Below are 19,141 nucleotides of genomic sequence, written 5' to 3' on the forward strand. Positions count from 1 at the left end.
ATATACAAAAATGAATTAATGTGAGGCAGTGCAAAAGAGAAGAGGTCATATTATAGAGACTGATTTGATCATCTAGGGCTCAATTCTACTTTATTATTGATGGCTAAACATAGTTCAGATACGTGTGAGGAATGCAATGTCAAAGAGAATGTTGAACATGAACTTTAACAGTGCATAATAATATTATCCAGAGAGTGAAATGTTGTATCAACGGGTAAGAGATTGGAACTCGGAAGAGAAACTTGGGTTGGGAGATGGGACATACGAGGCCAGTAGGTGGCGATATTCTCCGTAACGCTATAGCTCATCCGCCAAAACAACCTAAAGAAGAAGATCCTCCCACAACAGAAGTCCACAGGGCTGGTTCATGCGCGTATGTTGTATTGAGTTGGTTCCGTAGATTGTTCGTGTGCTTTACAAGAAATGGCGTCTTTTCAGGTTCAGGTGGCCTCCATCATGGAGGTTTTAGCTAAAACAGCAGTAGCAGAAATTAATAAGCTAGTCGATGACGGGTCTACTGTATTGCGATTGGAGATGTGCAGAAGCCAAAGAGAGAACGAATCGCTAAAAACCAAGTTACTGCTGATGGAGGGAGAGCTCAGGGCTGTGCGAGGATATGGAGAGGGAACGCCGGGCATTTCTCTAAACCTCTCATTTGAAGTTGAGGTTTGCGATGAATCCAGAGAAGCACAAACGCGTGAGTTGCACACCTTAATAGCCTACATGAAAATGTGGTCGCACTTTTTGTTAAAAGTGTATTTTGTTGTCAATCGTAGCTGTTTAGCTCTAGTTGGAGCACGGCGCAATATTTCAGGTGAAGTTCCAGTGTAGAAGGGCCTTTGCATACCAACTCCAGGAGGTTGCACCACAGCACCTCTTGGATTTATTTATTTATTTTCATTTTTGTGTGTCTACTATGATGAAATATAAAATTGGTGCAAATTAGAATTTTCGTTTTGCCGGAAGAGCCATTTTAAGTTTGTTACTTGTCTCCGTGAAAAACGTGTCACGCCACGAAATGTGATTTTTAATGCAAAGAAAATACATAGGTCTGTCAACCTGTATGCGAGCATAATTTTATATGTAGCCTATCCTTTTTTATATATGGCATATTGCAACGGTATCTGCTTTCGTTTTGGACATGCGTGGATCTAGAAATACACTGGGGACCAATTTTTGGGGGTCCTTTGAGAACACTTTCTCAGCGTGTAACGATAACTGATAACTATAATAACCTTAGCTGACATATGACCCATGTAATATTCAATTTGACCATTTTTGGTCTGGCACCACCATTCCCTAGTCACTTAGATCACATTTCTTCCTCATTCTGACATTTGGTCTGAAAATCAACTGAACATCTAGACCACATCTGCATGTTCTTATGCATTTAGTTGCTACCACATGATTGGCTGATTAAATATTTCCATTAACATGCTGGTGTACAGGTCTACCTAATAAAGTGCTCACTGAGTGTACTCTTTCTGGTGTCAGAAATGTAACCTGACCCTCGACCTCAGAAGTTACATCCTTAATAAACTTTCCTACAAAGATTTAGCTTTGGTACTCAGTGGGTTTTGTTTATACAACACTTCCAACTGTGCTAACTTCATACATTTCTGCATAGGTGTAACACCCTTACCTGAAATGTATTGCAATTTCCAGCGTAGCCACTGGTGACTATTCCACTTTTTAAACCAGGTTTAATGTATTACGGCATACATCCTTGATCAAAAATGTCAAAGATTTAGAGCAGGATTGGTCTGAATCTCTGCTGCTCAGTGAGGATAGGCTGGAAGAGGATCCAAAGAGCAGCCAATCACAGGCGGAACAGAAGATCAGTGAGGAGAATACCTGTGGTAATATCCCATGGGGATTACTTGTTATATTTGTTATTTAGTAAATGCAAGTTATACTGTTGTTGCTAAGGCCATCAAGTAGTCATATGACCAATTAACTGCAGTTAAGATGAAGATATTTATGTTTTTACGCAGGCACTTCAGGGGCAGCTGCTGCTAACGGTGGTGAAGGACCCCTCTGTAAGGAGGAGGAGCTGCACATGCAGCCCTGCCCTGTAGGAGACCGAGAAAAGGAGCTGCAAGCAGAACTCAAACAGGAGCCAGAGGAGCAGCCTCTCACCCCCGCACTCCCCCTGCTGGAGTCCGCAGAGTTGGGGCTTCAGATCCAGTCTGTGTGGAGCCAGGCCAACAGCTTGGAAATTTCTCAAGAAAGAAACAGACCGTGCAGAAGAAGCTTGGAGCATGGAGACGCCCGGTTAGACAGAAGTCGCTCGGTGAAGGACGAGGGGTCAACATCACACCTGGAGCAGAAACAGAATGGCTGCCCCCAAGAGAAAAAATGCTTTTATGGGCCGCCTGATGAGGTTTCGGCAAAGAGTCCCTGCAGAACTGAGGGACAGGAGGAGGAGTTCATCTGCACATGCTGTGGGAAGACATTCCCGGACGCTCTTGAACTGAAGACGCATGAGGAGCAGCACAGCGCGGGGAAACGGTTCAGCTGTTCAGAGTGCGGAAAGGGTTTCACTTCCTCCAGCGTCCTGGAGAAGCACGAGCAGGTTCACAGCAGGGAGAAACCGTTCACCTGCTCTGTGTGCGACAAGAGCTTCTCCCAGTCACACGTCCTCAAAGCACACAAACGCACTCACACAGGGCAGAAACCGTACATTTGTGAGCTCTGTGGAAAGTGCTTCTCCTGGAAGAGCCATTTAAAAAGTCACCAAAGTGTCCATACAGGAGAGAAACCATACTGCTGTGACAAGTGTGGGAAGAGCTTTGCTCGACTACGTAATCTTAAAGCTCACCAAAGGGTCCACACCAAACCATTCACTTGCAAGCAGTGTGGTAAGCGTTTCTCCCACAAGAGCAATCTTAAAACTCACGAGAGTCTTCACACAGGAGAGAAACCACACTGCTGCAACGAGTGTGGCAGGAGCTTTGCCAAACTATGGCATCTGAAAACTCACCAAAGGGTCCACACCAAAGAGAAACCGTTCACTTGCAAGCAGTGTGGGAAGGGTTTCTCCCACAATAGCAGTCTTAAAGCTCACCAGAGTGTCCACACAGGAGAGAAACCACAGTGTTGCAAGGAGTGTGGAAAGAGCTTTACCTGTCTATGGAATCTTAAATCTCACCAAAGGGTCCACACCAAAGAGAAACCGTTCACTTGCAAGCAGTGTGGGAAGGGTTTCTCCCACAATAGCAGTCTTAAAGCTCACCAGAGTGTCCACACAGGACAGAAACCCCACTCTTGCAATGAGTGTGGGAAGAGCTTTGCCGGCCTATGGCATCTGAAAACTCACCAAAGGGTCCACACCAAAGAGAAACCTTTCATCTGCATGCAGTGTGGGAAGTGTTTCTCCCAGAATGGCACTCTTCAGAGACACTTACTTTCTCACGATCAGGACTCCAGATGAGCGGGTGATCAATAATGTGTTCGCAACAAACTGAAAACATTCCCGGGGCACATTTGGGACAACAATGGTTACATTATTGGGGTTAAATCTTCGTTTGTCACATTATTCGGAGCCAGTTGAGCACCCATCCCCTCTCGCTGGCCAATAGTTGGCACTGGTTGCCCCGCAAAAATAATATCTCCGCTAAATTAATTCCCATGGCACTGGCCATGGCACCCTCCGGAGGGCAAGTGGACTGCTGCACAGACCCGGAAGTCCGGGAAGAGGGTTTCATTGTGCCAGCGGTGTCGATTGTGATCCCCATCCAATCTTCAGATACATTGTTAGATGACATTGGGACAGCAGGCGCGCACACACACACACGCACACACGCAGGCACACACACACACGCGCACACACGCAGGCACACACACACACGCGCACACACGCACTCCCCTCCTCCCTCAGAAGATAATTGGGTATGGTAAACAAAGCAGTTGATTAATGGCTTATTGATGACATCATGTACAAGTTATGACCTGCCCCTTTATATAAAAAAAATTAAAAATTATTTTAATTAATTTTGATTAAAAAAAGATATGCACATACATACATTTTATTTCTTGTTCCTTCCTGTATTTGGTGTCTGGTTGACACTGCTGCTAAACAATATTAATAATAATAATAATAATAATAAAGGAAACATTCTGAACTAGCAAGCACTTTTACACAAAAATCCCCTTTCATGGGAAATGTTTTCAGAGTAAAGGTCTCTGTGAGGGGCCTGTGAAGATCTTTGTGGTTTTTTTATTTTATTACTATTTTTTAAAAGGGGATTTAAAAGTGCTTGCGCTATTAGAGTTCAGAATCTTTATAGTTTTTAAGTGAAGCATTGTGTTAATCATTTAAAACAAGCATGTTTAAAACTACTGCAAAGCATTTTAGCGTATTAGTAGACAACATAGCGGGCATTGGTACAAAGTAATCAAGTGAAAACGTGTTAAAATGTAAAAACAGTTTAAATGATCTAAAACATCTAGTTCCATATTAATGTATATATAGTCATGCCCCCCTGCTCTATTTGATCATTTTCCCCTTTTGACTTCCAGCAGGTTGATTGATGGGCGTGGTCCCTCCACAAGTGGCACCTGGAGCTGGTTTAATTCCAGGTTAAAGGAACTCCAGTGTTGCTGATTTGGGGGGGCAGTAAATCTCACGCCTGTCTCAGGACAGACGTCTTGGTTGGTTCTTGCAGCGTCAACATTGCAACACCGACTGCCGTCATACTGATTTCTCATACCCCATTCTAGTTTACCTTCAATAAATTAGCTGGTTGTCCTGTAAGCCTTTTGTTGCGTCTCATTTTCCTGTTTGTGACTAAAAGGAGCGGTCGTAACAATGTCAACGACATAAAGTGTGAAACATGCAAGTTATACATACATCAGAAACAATTTTCACCCAGTACTTTTGTCTTAAGTAAAGCATATGTGTTTTAAGAGTTTAAAACTTTGGCAAAGTATTTTATTGTATTAGTAGGCAACATATAGCGAGCAATGATATTGACAAGGTAACCAAGTGAAAACGTGTTACGATGTATTTACACATGTTAATGTTGTAAAGCTTGAAACGTGCAAGTTATCAAGTTCTATGAGAGAAGAGTTTTCTTTGAAGAAGCGGAGATGGTTTTAGAGATAGGAACGGGGATACTTCGGCTTTTTTCCTCTCTGTGCAAAATCTTCTTCTGGTTCAGACTCGTGGGATCGTTTGCAGTAGGAAGCGTTAGCATGAGCTTCCATTAAGGCCTATGCTATGTTTTTACCCGTTTTCCCCTTTGTGACAAAAAAAATACTGAAATTACAAGTAATGAACAAAATTACAGAACAAAGGAATTTAAGATTGCCTTTCTCCAAACCCCTTGGAGTCATATCACTATATACACTCACCGAGCACTTTATTAGCAACATTTTTATTTTATTGCACCTACTTATTACATGCGATTACCTATTATCCAATTATGTAGCAGCAGTGCAATGCATGCGATCGTGTAGATATGGGTCAGGAGCTTCAGTTACTGTTCACATCAACCATCAGAGTGGGGGCAAAAATGTGATCCAAGTGACTTTGACTGTGGAGTGATTGTTGGTGGCAGACAGGATGGTTTGAGTATCTCAGAAACGGCTGATCTCCTGGGAATTTCACACATACTAGTCTCAAAGAATGGTATTCATAACACATTCCAATAAATCCAAACTCCCATGTGCTAAATGCAAGGCACCTTTTTTTTATTGTTCGCAACCATTTTCACCCTGAAACTAATATTTTCAAAGATCAGTGTGCTGCATTTAACACTTTAAAATAAATAAATAAGTTAATCTCTCGCATTCACATGCAAAGCACCGAAATTAAAAAAAATGCTGAACTTCACTTATCAGTTGAACACGCGCACTCTTCACAGGTGAACCAGTAGTTGCTTAAATGATGTGATCCACAATCGGAGCTTTTGCACAAATAAAAGGGCGAACGGTGTGAGCTCTTCTGTGTTGGCACTGTTGTGAGAGACAGATGGAGAGCGGGGGCAGGAGTGATAGTGGGAGAGGCGCTCTGAACAGCAGCTGGTGTGCCTGTCCTCCATGCAGTGGAGCCGGCCCGTTGGATCATACTGTGCGAGTGCGTTTGTGCGCGTGAAGGACGTCTGACTGGGAGAAGCTCTTGCCGCACACAGAGCAGGTGAACGGTTTCTCCCTGCTGTGAACCTGCTCGTGCTTCTCCAGGACGCTGGAGGAAGTGAAACCCTTGCCGCACTCTGAACAGCTGAACCGTTTCCCCGCGCCGTGCTGCTCCTCGTGCGTCTTCAGTTCGAGAGCGTCCGGGAACGTCTTCCCACAGCGTGTGCAGATGAACTCCTTCTAGATCATACTGCAGAGACACACTGCAGAGTAGTCAGGGGGAAATCATGTTATGTAGACGATAGTGTAGTATGTTCCATGGGCAAGAGCACAGATGGAACCCAGATTTATTTTGTAAATTGTTTTTATGCACAGTAGTTTTTTTAGTCTCTTCTTTTTCCTCCTTTTTTTTTTATGAATTCTGTCTGCGTTCCCCCCCCCCCCCCCCCCCCCCCAAATTTCAGTAACAACTCCTTTTAATGTAGTTTTTATAATTTGTGTTGGCCAGTGTAATAAAAACAACAGGACATTGTATATATACATACAGTATATATGGCAGAACATCCCTGTGTAAAAACGGATGCCTGATTGAATTCACAATTGTGTATTTTAAAGGAGTAACATGGTGGTTGGTCACACATACGGCAAAATTGGGCGAAAGGCAGAAATACACCCTGGACAAGTCACCAGTCCATCGCAGGGCACACACACCATTCACTCACACACTCATACCAACGGGCAATTTAGACTCTCCAATCAGCCTAACCTGCATGTCTTTGGACTGTGGGAGGAAACCCACGCAGACACGGGGGGAACATGCAAACTCCGCACAGAGAGGCCCCGGCCGACCGGGATTCAAACCCAGGACCTCCTCGCCGTCAGGCAGCAGTGCTACCCACTGCGCCATCCGTGCCGCCCCATTTTGGGAGAAGTAAGCGTTTTCAATTCATCATCCTATTTTCAACCGGTTGAGAACGTCCTAGGCTCGGTTCGTTCCGAACACATTGTATAACGCGCCCAACGGATGTTGGGACGCTGTTATTCTGGAGTGATTCTGGGGTGATTCTGGGAGAACCTCCTGCTGCACAGTGTGCAACTGAACATTGTTCCACCCGGTGTGGACCCTTTGGTGCGATTTGAGATTGCCCCGATGGGCGAAGCTCTTCCCGCACTCGTTGCAGCGATGCGGCCTCTCGCCCGTGTGAGTAACCTGGTGAGTGTTAAGAGTGCTGGTCTGGGAGAAGCACTTTCCACACCACTTGCAAGAGAACGGTTTCTCTCTGGTGTGAACGCGCAGGTGAGCCTTAAGGGTGCTGGTCTGGGAGAAGCACTTTCCACACTGCTTGCAGTAGTGCGGTTTCTCTCCTGTGTGCACACTCTGATGCTGCTTAAGAACATGGGGATAGCCAAAGCTCTTATTGCACACTGGGCAGCTGAAACATTTCTCTCCTGTGTGAGTGACCTGGTGAATTTTTAGACTGCTCTTCCAGGCGAAACGCCTTCCACACTGCTCACAAGCGTACGGTTTCTGCCCTGTGTGAGTGCGTTTGTGCGCTTGAAGGACGTCTGACTGGGAGAAGCTCTTGTCGCACACAGAGCAGGTGAACGGTTTCTCCCTGCTGTGAACCTGCTTGTGCTTCTCCAGGACGCTGGAGGAAGTGAAACCCTTGCCGCACTCTGAACAGCTGAACCGTTTCCCCGCGCTGTGCTGCTCCTCGTGCGTCTTCAGTTCAAGAGCGTCCGGGAACGTCTTCCCACAGCGTGTGCAGATGAACTCCTCCTCCTGTCCCTCAGTTCTGCAGGGACTCTTTGCTTCTGCTGACGTGTCAGAACTCACCTCACACGGGGCACTTCCATCACACTCTCCTGTAGAACCCAGAGGGAATGCCAGCTCTGCTGAAACCTCATCAGGCAGCTCATAAGAGCACTCTTTGTAGAGGGGGCGGCCATTTTGTTTCTGTTGTTGTGATGCTGACCCCTCGCCCTTCTCCGAGCGTGGCCTCCGAGCTGTGTAATGCGGAGGAGAGAATTCGTCATCTAACCGGGCATCAACTAGCTCCAAGCTTCCTATGCACTGTCTGTTTTTTTCCTGAGAAATTTCCAAATTGTTGGCCTTGCTCCACACGGACTGGAGCTCCAGCCCCAAGTCCACAGACAGGGGAAGTGTGGGGGTGAGAGGCTGCTCCTCTGGCTCCTGTTTGAGTTCTGCTTGCAGCTCCTTTTCTGGGTCTCCTGCAGGGCAGGGCTGCATGTGCAGCTCCTCCTCCTTATAGAGGGGTCCTTCACCATCATTAGCAGCAGCTGCCCCTGAAGTGCCTGCATAAAAATATAAATATCTTCATCTTAACTGCAGTTAATTGGTCATATGACTACTTGACAGCCTTAGCAACAACAGTATAACTTGCATTTACTAAATAACAAATAAAGTAATCCCCATGGGATATTACCACAGGTATTCTCCTCACTGATCATCTGTTCCGCCTGTGATTGGCTGCTCTTTGGATCCTCTTCCAGCCTATCCTCACTGAGCAGCAGAGATTCAGACCAATCCTGCTCCCCATCTACAGGCTGACAAACAGGAAGTATGAAGATTCAGAAATGCCCTCCTTGTTGCTTTGGTTGAGACCTGTCGCCGTGCATTCAAGGCAAGGACAACGACCTTATGTGATTTTAGTGAGGACAATGACCATGCTGATGTTACTTCACATTTGTCCTCACCGAAATCATAAAAACATAAATACAAACTCATGCACGGTCCATAACTTCTATTGAATTTACCTCCCACTTTATATCAAAGACATCTGCTGTTGCCCGTCTCTTCTCCACTGGGAGGTTCTGGTCGTCTCTGGTCAGATGTGCGCTCGATCGCTCGTCCAAGACTCTCTCAGCGGCAGAAACGCTTCCTTTCCCTGCAACCTTAGCTGTTGGGATTCAAATACAGAATCAACTGCAAGTGAACAACCCCTTTCCATCACGCTTCAGGGCCGTCCCATCATGCTCCAGGGCCGTTCCGTTGGAGAGGTTTTCTTTTCTGTGTGTTGGTAGAAAATTTGATCTAGAAGTAAAATTTTTGACAGTGGGGTCATATGAAGTTCAGCAGGTGTCGCAATGACAAAAGCATCACAGCACAAAATTAGACTTTCAGAGGTCCATAGCTGAAGCTCTAAATCTTTGATAATTTACACCTGGGAGTATGTAAAACTGGGTGCAAAATTCGTATCTGGCAAAGGGAGGGAGGGGTCCTTTCTCCAAACGGCGCCCCCGGTCTAAACAACCATTTCTAGAGCCACGTTTCTCCAAAACGAAAGTATGTTTAACATGCTTTTCAAAAGTATCACTGCATAAAAATGTACTCAGATCTCAGGCGTGTCTTTTCAAAAACGGTAACACACGGCGAACCTGAGATGGCTGTACCAGCATTGTGGACCAACACACAGAAAAACTGCTGTGGTGCGACCTCCTGGAGTAGGCATGTAACTGCAAGCTAAATACTGCGCTTTGCTCCAACTATAGCTACCTCTCCACATATAAACAACTACAATTGACAACAAAATATAATTTTCATAAAAAGCGCGACCACCAACAGGCTAAGATGCAGCAGACTTGCGGTTGCAGTTTGCTGCAGTTGCACACCGGGGACTGGAGTTCGATTCTCGGTCCTGCCAAAAGCCAAGTTTGGCCGGCTCACGTGGAGCAGCATAATTGGCTCGCTGCTCCAGGGGGAGGGACTTGACAGGGTTAGCTGATCGCCGCACAAAAAAGCACCTCGAGCGCCTCGGAATGACGGTTACCAGCATGTGGCGAGACGGCTTGAAGAAGGCGTGTCGCTCTCCGTAGGGCCGCCGAGGGACGGGGTGTGGGCTGTGTATCTAATACTAGCTCTAATTGAATTAGACGGGGTACAATTGGCTACCAAATTTGGAGGAAAAAAAAGAACAAATAAAAGAAAAAGCGCCACCACATTTTCGTGTAGGCGAATAAGGTGTGCAGCTCACCTATTTGTGCTTCTCTGAATTCGTCGCAAACCTCAACTTCAAATGAGAGGTTTAGAGAATTGCCCGGCGTTCTCTCTCCGTATCCTCGCACAGCCCTGAGCTCTCCCTCCATCAGCAGTAAATTCGTTTTTAGCGCTTCGTTCTCTCTTTGGCTTCTGCTCATCTCCAGTCGCAAGGCAGCAGACATGTCATCGACTAGTTTAGTAATTTCTGCTGCTGCCGTATTTGCTAAAACCTCCATGATGGAGGCCACCTGAACCTGAAAAGAAGTCGACATTTCTTGTAAATTGTGTTAGCCCCCTAGACACAACAGTCGAGGATCTTCTTCTACAGTTTATTTCCGTACTGGACAACTAACGCTGAGGTGCATACCGCCACCTACTGACCTCTCATATCCTATGTGCTCTGGAGTCCATAGATATATATACATGTCTTTGCTGGTGCCTGCCGCTAAATAAATTATTACGTACATTCGGTAGGTGGCAGTAATACACTTATATATTTTCAACAGCCTTTAAACAAAACCGAAGAAGACGGTAGCCAGGTTCTGCTGTTGTCTATTTCATGGAATTTGCACGAAATGGCGAATTGTTTTTCAGCTTTTTTTTCTGCTGCCTTGCGATTGGAGATGAGCAGAAGCCAAAGAGAGAACGAAGCGCTAAAAACGATGTTACTGCTGATGGAGGGAGAGCTCAGGGCTGTGCGAGGATACGGAGAGAGAACGCCGGGAAATTCTCTAAACATCTCTTTTGAAGTTCAGGTTTGCGATGAATCTAGAGAAGCACAAAAACGTAAGTTGCACATCGTATTGAATGACGATGGATACGACTAGGTGTTGACGTGCAGTTGATTCTGTATTTGCCATACCCGATGTTGCAGGCACGGGAAGTGCTGTCGCCGTAGAGAGAGTCTTTGGGGAGGAATTGAGCACAGGTCCGACCAAAGACGACGAGAACGTCCCAGTTGAGAGGAAAAATACTGCGCCCGATGTCTTGGATATAAAGTATGAGGTAGCTAGTTTAAAGAAAATAAAAAAAATAATGGATGTGAATTGAAGGTACAATAGGTAAGATTTTTGTGTTAAAACATTTTTACAAGACCATTGTAAATCCTATCATTGAAAAGGGCTCACTGGCATGTTGCCTCACCCTCTGCCTGTGTTTATATTCCCTAAATTCGGGTTTTATACCGACAGCTGTACGAAAACATTGTACAGCTGTACAATAATTCAAGCTCGGTGATTGAAGATTGAATACGTCCAATTGCGCGGGGGCTTATTGTGAAACATGAGCATAAACCTTTCAGCAGAAATATCAACAGATCCTTGCTTGTAGGGTGTATCAACGTCAGCGCGTTCACAGAGAAGTGGGAGGGATAAACAGTGTTGTGGTTTGAGGGTGTTTGTTGCTGCAATTCCTCTCCACTGAAATGGTGTTTGATCGTCTATGAATTACGGTCCACAATATGTGTTTTATCACCCGTTGTAGCAGTCAAAACGATTAAAAGTGAGGCTGAGAATTGAACATCAGCTGATTAATATGACCTAGCGCTAGGTAGCTAACAAGCATCGGCAGGTTACATCAGCCTGAGAGAAATGGAACAGGCCAGTTAATAACACTGAATTTCTCCCGTTATTTTTCCTCGATAGCAACACGTTACGGTTCAAACGCGAGGCCAGCTTCCGTCCACGGAAGTGCTGTGCGCCGGCGGTGCGCTCTACCGCTGACCGTTTTGCGCAACAAGTGTGTACCAGCCGAGCGAGCGACACAAATTAAGTACGCACCTGGAGTGCCACCGACTGCGGTCAGTGCAGCATGGAAGTAAGTAGTTCAGCGAATGAAGGAGCTCTGCCGTTTGTTGGCTAACATACTATATTTATAGCACATCGTAACATATGGGCCACATTAGGGTTTGATGGTTCCCCTCAACATGAAGGAATTGTCACTGATTAAATTAAATAAATTTTAAAAAAGTAAACAAAGAAGTAATTATTTGGAGTCAGATATTAAAATTTTCTATCAGTTAATCACTAAAGCTATAAGGACACAGCCAATACGTCCGAGTATAACGTTATTGGTATGTTTTCACCCTTGTCCTGAAGTATTGTACATATGTTGTGTACGAACTTAATTAACGCACATTGCCGTTATGTGTCCTTCTTTATTGTAGATTTCACCATATTCAGCTGTCGGCTGGGATGCCGCACAGTAAAGCATTTTCCTTGCTGCTACTGCCCCAAAATGTATATTAAACGGTCTGATTTAATGAAGCATCTGACCAAGTGCCAGCAGGACAGTCAACCATGCCCTGAAACCAGTCCACCAGTCCCTGCCTCGGCCCCCGCAGGACAGACGGCCCCCTTGGCCCCCGCAGGACAGACGTCCCCCCCAGTACAGACGGCCCCTGAAGTACAGACCCCTCCAGCACAACCAAAGCTGGTTCATTGCCAAAAATTAAGGAAAGTGCAGTGCCCTCACTGCACTCTGTGTCCACTGAAGCGGAAGCTGAAAAAGCACATTCTGAGAAGTCACGAAAGTGTCTCCAGTGACGTCATTTTGTGACCTTATTCTTTATTGTAGATTTCACCATATTCATCTGTCGGCTGGATCGGCGCACAATTAAAATAAAATTAAAATTAAAAAACAAAAACAACAACAACAACAAAAAAAACATTGCTGCTATTGCCCCAAAATGTGTATCAATCATTCCCGGATCATGCCTTGAACTGAAGACGCACAAGGAGCAGCACAGCGCGGGGAAACGGTTCAGCTGTTCAGAGTGCGGCAAGGGTTTCACTTCCTCCAGCGTCCTGGAGAAGCACGAGCAGGTTCACAGCAGGGAGAAACCGTTCGCCTGCTCTGTGTGAATAATGCATATTAAGATGACAAACACCCAATCAAGAAAGAACAGCTTGTTAAAATTATTCAATGGCAATAGGGGCTGGCACAAAAACCAGCAAACTCAGGAGTTTGGAAACCACTGATAACCACTGATAGTTACGGATTTGACGCTTTAACCTGCAGAAGAACCTATGCACTTGTAAATCGCTTTGGATTAAACGCGTCTACCAAATGACTAAAATGTCAAATGTAAGTGAAAGTGTCATACACAATGTCATACACTCCGGTAGAGTAGGGGGCGATATGCACCTTAACGTACTGTTGAATATCTCAATAAGCTTAAAGAAGATAACTCTCTTGCAGAGTTTTTCCGCTGGACGGGTTTATTACGGATGTGTTGTTTCTAGACAGTTACAGTAATTTCCAAGAAATGTCGTCTTGTGCTTCTTTTCAGGTTCAGGTGGCCTCCATAATGGAGGTTTTAGTGAAAACGGCAGCAGCAGAAATTACTAAACTAGTTGATGATGGGTCTGCTGCCTTGCGATTGGAGATGTGCAGAAGCCAAAGAGAGAACGAAGCTCTAAAAACGAAGTTACTGCTGATGGAGGGAGAGCTCAGGGCTGTGCGAGGATACGGAGAGGGTACGCCGGCCAATTCTCTAAACCTGCACAGCTTATTACATGAAAATGTCGCACTTTTCATTGTTTTGTATGTAGCATATAAAATGTTTTATATCTGGTATATAAAATTGATATCTACTTTCGTTTTGGAGAAATGTGGTCCTAGAAATCCCGCCATCTTGGGGTGTTATCTATATCTATAAAGGTAAACCTATCTTTAGCGTAATTTTATTTGTAAATAAGATTAGTTTTGGGAACGCTTTCTAGTCTATGGGATATACACGTGACTACGAACATTCGCTGAGATGTGACACACGGGCTGTGTCCGAAATGGCTCACTATTTACTAACTAGCAAACCAGATTGCATCTTGCATGTAACTGGCATCTTGTTCTTGTGTCCGAATTCAAAAATACAATTGTATTTACACTTTGAGGGCACTTGAAATATCAGTCTAGTGAACAACCATGGTCCACTTAACTGCCCTGGTCACTAGAAAGGTGCATACGAACCACAGAGGTTTGCGACCAGCATTTCCCCTAACTTCATTATACACAAACCTGTTTTCATTCTCCTTTTAAGCTGTCGAGAGTCGATGGCGCGGTCCAGGAGAAATTCAAATTAAAGAACGGTCTTCTGGGTTTTGCCACGTTGATGAAAGAAGTACCATTCAGCAAGTACAACTACCCTCATATAACCTAATATACTGTGTTCATTATTCAATAATCCAAACCCCTGTTCGTCCGGTAAGTGGCACTGTTTGTTAGCGAGCTAAAACGCTATAGCGTCTTATAGTTGACAGTAACGTTATCTGTGACGAGTGAGTAGGTTACATCCAGTTTATCGACTAAACGCGTCAACAGCGTTCTTCCAAACCTGTGAAATTTTCGAATATAAATGTGTAGGGGGATGTGTTGTAGATGTTTACTCAGTGAAAATGCGTCTTTTACATGTCCCACACATAAAATAAGTCAAGGCCATGTCTTAAATACGTCTGCTGTCCGAATTCACTGTTTATTTAGTAAACTATATAGCGCACTGAATGTACATTCACTAATTATGGATGAGTAATTAGTCAATGGTGAGCAATTTCGGACACAGCCATGGAATATTCAATTTGATCTTTCTGGCACATACAGACTTCCGGAAACCAATGTCGGAAATGTAACACGTCTCTGTACCTTGGGTATGTTGGAAGTTAAATCCTAGAAAGAGTTCGCTTTGGTTCTCCTGGATTTTGTCTTTGCAACACTTTCAACTATCCTAACTTCATACATTTCCACATACCTGTAACACCCCTTTTATCTGAAATGGATTGCAATTACCAGTATAGTCTCTGGGAATATTCCACTTTTTAAACAGGGTTTAATCTATTACTGCATCAACCCTTCATCAACCTTTTAAAAATGTATGTCTAATTTCAAATCACAGCATCGAGCAATGACTTGCTACATAGGAATGCTTTGTAATGTAAATTAAAATATACAGTGGCTTCAGAAAGTATTCAGACCCCTTCACTTTTGGCACACTTTGTGTTGTGGGTTTAATTTGAATGGGCAGTGCCCTTCAATCTACGCTCAATAACCAATAATGACGAAGTGAAAACATGTTTTTAGAAATGTATGCACAAAGAAATCTCTCATTTACATGAGTATTCAGACCCTTTACTGTGGCACTACAAATTGTGGTCAGGTGCATCCTAGCCAGGAGCAGCCAATCACAGTTGGACAGGTCAGTGAGGAGAATACCTGTGGTAATATCCCATGGGGATTAATAATGATATGTTTGTAATTAGTCATTACTGGTTATCGTTGCTAAGGACTTCAACAACATATCAATTAACTGCAGTTGAGATTTCAAGATTTATGTTTTTGTGCAGGCACTTCAGGGGCAGCTGCTGCTTACAGGACCCCTCTGTAAGGAGGAGGAGCTGCACATGCAGCCCTGCCCTGCAGGAGTCCCAGAAAAGGAGCTGCAAGCAGAACTCAAACAGGAGCCAGAGGAGCAGCCTCTCACCCCCACACTCCCCCTGCTGGAGTCCGCAGACTGGGGGCTGGAGCTCCAGTGTGTGTGGAGCGTGGCCAAAAGCTCAGAAATTGTTTGGGGGAAAAACGGAGCGCGTGGTGGAAGCCCGGAGAAGGATGAGGGGCCAACGTCACACCTGGTACAGAAACAAAATGCCCACCCGCAAGAGAAGGAATGCTGTAATGGGCTGCCTGATGAGGTTTCAGCAGAGATGCCGTTCCCTCTGGGTTCTCCAGGAGAGTGTGATGGAAGCGCCCCGTGTGAGGCGAGTTCTGACACGTCAGCAGAAGCGACGAGTCCCTGCAGAAATGAGGGACAGGAGGAGGAGTTCATCTGCACACGCTGTGGGAAGACGTTCCCGGACGCTCTCGAACTGAAGACGCACGAGGAGCAGCACAGCGCGGGGAAACGGTTCAGCTGTTCACAGTGCGGCAAGAGCTTCTCCCAGTCAGACGTCCTCAAAGCGCACGAAAGCAGTCACGCGGGGCAGGAACTTCACGTTTGTGCAAAGTGTGGAAAACGCTTCAGTTGTGAAGACTTCCTTAAAGCCCACCAGTGTGTTCACACCAAAGCGAAACCCTTCGCTTGCGAGCAGTGCGGAAAGTGTTTCTCCAAGAAGAGCCATCTTAAATTGCACCAGGTGACTCACACTGGAGAGAAATGCTTCAGCTGCACAGTGTGCAATAAGAGCTTTGCCTATCTCCATGTTCTTAAGCAACACCAGAAAGTCCACACTGGGGAGAAACCGTTCACTTGTGAGCAGTGCGGGAAGATCTTCGCCCAACTTGGTAATCTTAAAACTCACCAAAGGGTCCACACCAGAGAGAAACCGTTCACTTGTGAGCAGTGTGGAAAGTGCTTCTCCGTGAAGTGTAATCTTAAAATTCACCAGGTTACTCACATGGGAGAGTGCAATAAGAGCTTTTCCCATCTCCATGTTCTTAAGCAACATCACACAATCCACACAGGAAACTGTTCACTCTGGGGAAAGCCAAGCTTCATTTGCAAACTTTGTAGGAAATCTTTTGATAGTGTAGACTCCTTTAAACAACACAACCTGAACCATCCCAGAGAGAGATCCCACTGCTGCAATAAGTGTGGGAAGAGCTTCACCCAACGAAGTTATCTTAAAACTCACCAAAGGGTCCACACGGGGGAGAAGCCCTTCACTTGTGAGCAGTGTGGAAAGTGCTTCTCCCAGACGAGCAATCTTAAAACTCACCAAAGGGTCCACATGGGAGAGAAACCAGAATCGCACTCTTCAGAGACACGTACTTTCTCACAATCAGGACTCCAGACTAACAGCATCCCAACGTCCCGGGGTGATAAATAAGGTGTTCGGGACAAACTGAAATCATTCCCAGGACACTTTTTAATTTTTTGTCAAATTTTTTTTTTTTTCGTTTGTCACATTACTCTGAGCCAGTTCAGCACCCATCCCCTCTCACTGGCCAATAGTTGGCACTGGTTGACCCGCAAAAATAATATCTCTGCTAAATTAATTCCACTGGCCAACCTTCCTTGTTGTACAATCTAGACTGAGAGTAAGTTGGCAACTGAACAGACAAGACAAGGAAGAGGGTTTTTATTTATTATCGACTTTGATCGCCACACAATCTTTTTATTATACTGTAGTCAGCAGTGCTTGAGTGCCACTTTATTTGTGCAGATATGTTATTTTATTTTTATTATGTACCACCACTGGTGCATATAGGTACACATACGACAGTTATTTTACGACATTAAGTCTTTGTTTTAGCCTGCCAGTGTGGATACAAAATGTGCTTGTTGGATGTGTGTCAACAATCACTATGAATGACTGAATAATGATGAAAAACAACGTTTTAACTTTTGGACGGTCCACATTCCCTTCTGGGTGGTTAAAAAGTGATTAAGAAACTTTGGAGCAGTAAAGCAAGCAAGAAACAGTAAAGAGTAAATCCCAGCATACATTGGGGGAAAGGCAGGAATACACCCTGGACAGGTCGCCGGTCCATCACAGGGCACACACCATTCACTCACACACTCATACCCATGGACAATATAGACTCTCCAATCAGCCTAACCTGCATGTCTTTGGACTGTGGGAGGAAACCGGAGTACCCGGAGGAAACCCACACGAACACGGGGAGAACATGCAAACTCCACACAGAGAGAAAATCTTCAGAAATCTTACATTTTCAGAAAATCTAAACCTTGAAATTCAAGATGACGGTCATCGCTGATGATGAATATCAGAGCTACTGTGGGCTAGAATTATGAATAGGTTGTCCTTTGTCACTAATTTCATATCAATAAATACAATGCTGAGTTTGTTTTTGCATCTTTCATCTGTTATCTTTACCATGAAATCCAAAGTGCTTGTTTCTGATGAACTGATTTACTGACATGAAGCAGGCATTTGTTTTGATGAAAGATGGTGTTCAAAAACATTAAAAGCTTTTATTGAAAATAATAAATGCCATACCTCAAGTTTCATCACACAATATTATGGTCATCTCTCTACAAAAAGTTTCTAAAATTGATACTACAGGATGATTCTGCTATTCATATAAACTCACTTTTTGGGAATAGTCATCTGATTTCTTTATTAGTTGGCCTGGCACTTGAGATCAGGGGTCGGGTCCACTGTACAATTGCTGTTGTTTAGTTCCTGTGTACCAAACATTTGGTTGAGTCAGATGCATTAACTACAAATGATGGACACCAATCAAAATACAATACAACAGTACACTCTCATACAAACCAAAGAGAAACTGGGCAATATCAGAAGTTAGATGGCTAGTTAACTGACTAGATGTCACTGTAACGAGACTGATAGGATGCCATTCAAACATGTCTTTTTTTGTTAGTAGTTTTAAATTTGATGCAAGCCATAACAAGGGGACTGCCCCACCTTACATACAATCCTTGATCACTCCCTACTCCCCAGCTAGACCACTCCGGTCTGCCAGCTCTGGTCGCCTTATGGTTCCCTCTCTATGAGCAGCTGGCGGTCGAGCTGCACGTTCAGGAGAGCTGAGTGGAGTATGTTTTGAGGAAGGGCCAGATTCTCCGCTTGTACAGGAAGACCCTGCATGCCCGGGTCACCGTGGCGATGTTCTCGGAGAAGGACAGCCTGTCGTCCATCACCACTACAAGGTTTCTTGCACTTGGGGATGAGGTCACTGTGGTATCCCCTAGTGAGATGGAGAAATCGGAGAAGGGAGAGGTTAAAGCAGGGATGAAGATCACCTCCGTCTTACCTGGGTTGAGCTTTAGATGGTGGTTGCCCATCCAGCTCTGGATGTCTCTCAGGCAGGCGGAGATACGGGTAGAGACCTGTGTGTCCGATGGGGGGGAAGGAGAGAAAGAGTTGGGTGTCATCGCCATAACAATGATAGGAGATGCCTTGAGCAGAGATAACAGGGCCAAGGGATCTGGCGTGAATGGAGAAGAGGAGGGGTCCGAGGACTGAGCCCTGGGGGACTCCTGTAACAAGGGGGCGAGGGGTTGACATTCTTCCAGCCCAGGTCACCTTGGAGGACCGGCCAGAGAGATGAGATTTAATCCAGTCTAAGGCCGTGCCACAGATCCAGGGCGGC

General features: G+C 45.0%; 3 protein-coding genes across 9 annotated transcripts; 2 read left to right on the top strand and 1 right to left on the bottom strand.

The window, feature by feature from the left end:
- The first annotated feature begins 353 nt into the window (after positions 1–353).
- Positions 354–3,784, top strand: LOC133130149 (zinc finger protein OZF-like). Of its 2 annotated transcripts, XM_061244459.1 has the most exons (3): positions 610–697; positions 1,783–1,859; positions 1,995–3,784. In XM_061244459.1, the coding sequence occupies exon 3, from the start codon at positions 2,060–2,062 to the stop codon at positions 3,431–3,433; it is 1,374 nt and encodes a 457-aa protein (XP_061100443.1). In that variant the 5' UTR covers positions 610–697; positions 1,783–1,859; positions 1,995–2,059; the 3' UTR covers positions 3,434–3,784. The 2 variants fall into 2 exon arrangements, with proteins under 2 accessions (XP_061100442.1, XP_061100443.1); XM_061244458.1 differs by lacking the exon at positions 1,783–1,859 and having other exon boundaries at positions 354–697.
- A 908-nt stretch (positions 3,785–4,692) lies between these two features.
- On the bottom strand, positions 4,693–10,431 carry LOC133130487 (oocyte zinc finger protein XlCOF6-like). The gene is made up of 5 exons (XM_061245106.1): positions 10,074–10,431; positions 8,857–8,999; positions 8,526–8,646; positions 7,061–8,394; positions 4,693–6,318 (listed from the first exon to the last, which is right to left on the bottom strand). Exons 1-5 carry the CDS (start codon positions 10,348–10,350, stop codon positions 6,067–6,069), a joined length of 2,127 nt encoding a protein of 708 aa, XP_061101090.1. The 5' UTR covers positions 10,351–10,431; the 3' UTR covers positions 4,693–6,066.
- On the top strand, positions 10,308–17,874 carry LOC133130154 (zinc finger protein OZF-like). Of its 6 annotated transcripts, none has more exons than XM_061244470.1 (5): positions 10,696–10,864; positions 10,953–11,083; positions 11,722–11,893; positions 12,243–13,554; positions 14,115–17,874. In XM_061244470.1, the coding sequence occupies exon 5, from the start codon at positions 15,469–15,471 to the stop codon at positions 16,888–16,890; it is 1,422 nt and encodes a 473-aa protein (XP_061100454.1). In that variant the 5' UTR covers positions 10,696–10,864; positions 10,953–11,083; positions 11,722–11,893; positions 12,243–13,554; positions 14,115–15,468; the 3' UTR covers positions 16,891–17,874. The 6 variants fall into 6 exon arrangements, with proteins under 6 accessions (XP_061100457.1, XP_061100454.1, XP_061100451.1 ...); XM_061244467.1 differs by having other exon boundaries at positions 12,243–13,162; positions 13,368–17,874; XM_061244471.1 differs by having other exon boundaries at positions 10,953–11,139; positions 12,243–17,874.
- Positions 17,875–19,141: the final 1,267 nt, after the last annotated feature.

This window comes from Conger conger, chromosome 6 (assembly GCF_963514075.1).
Source record: "Conger conger chromosome 6, fConCon1.1, whole genome shotgun sequence".
Taxonomy (NCBI): Eukaryota; Metazoa; Chordata; class Actinopteri; order Anguilliformes; family Congridae; genus Conger; species Conger conger.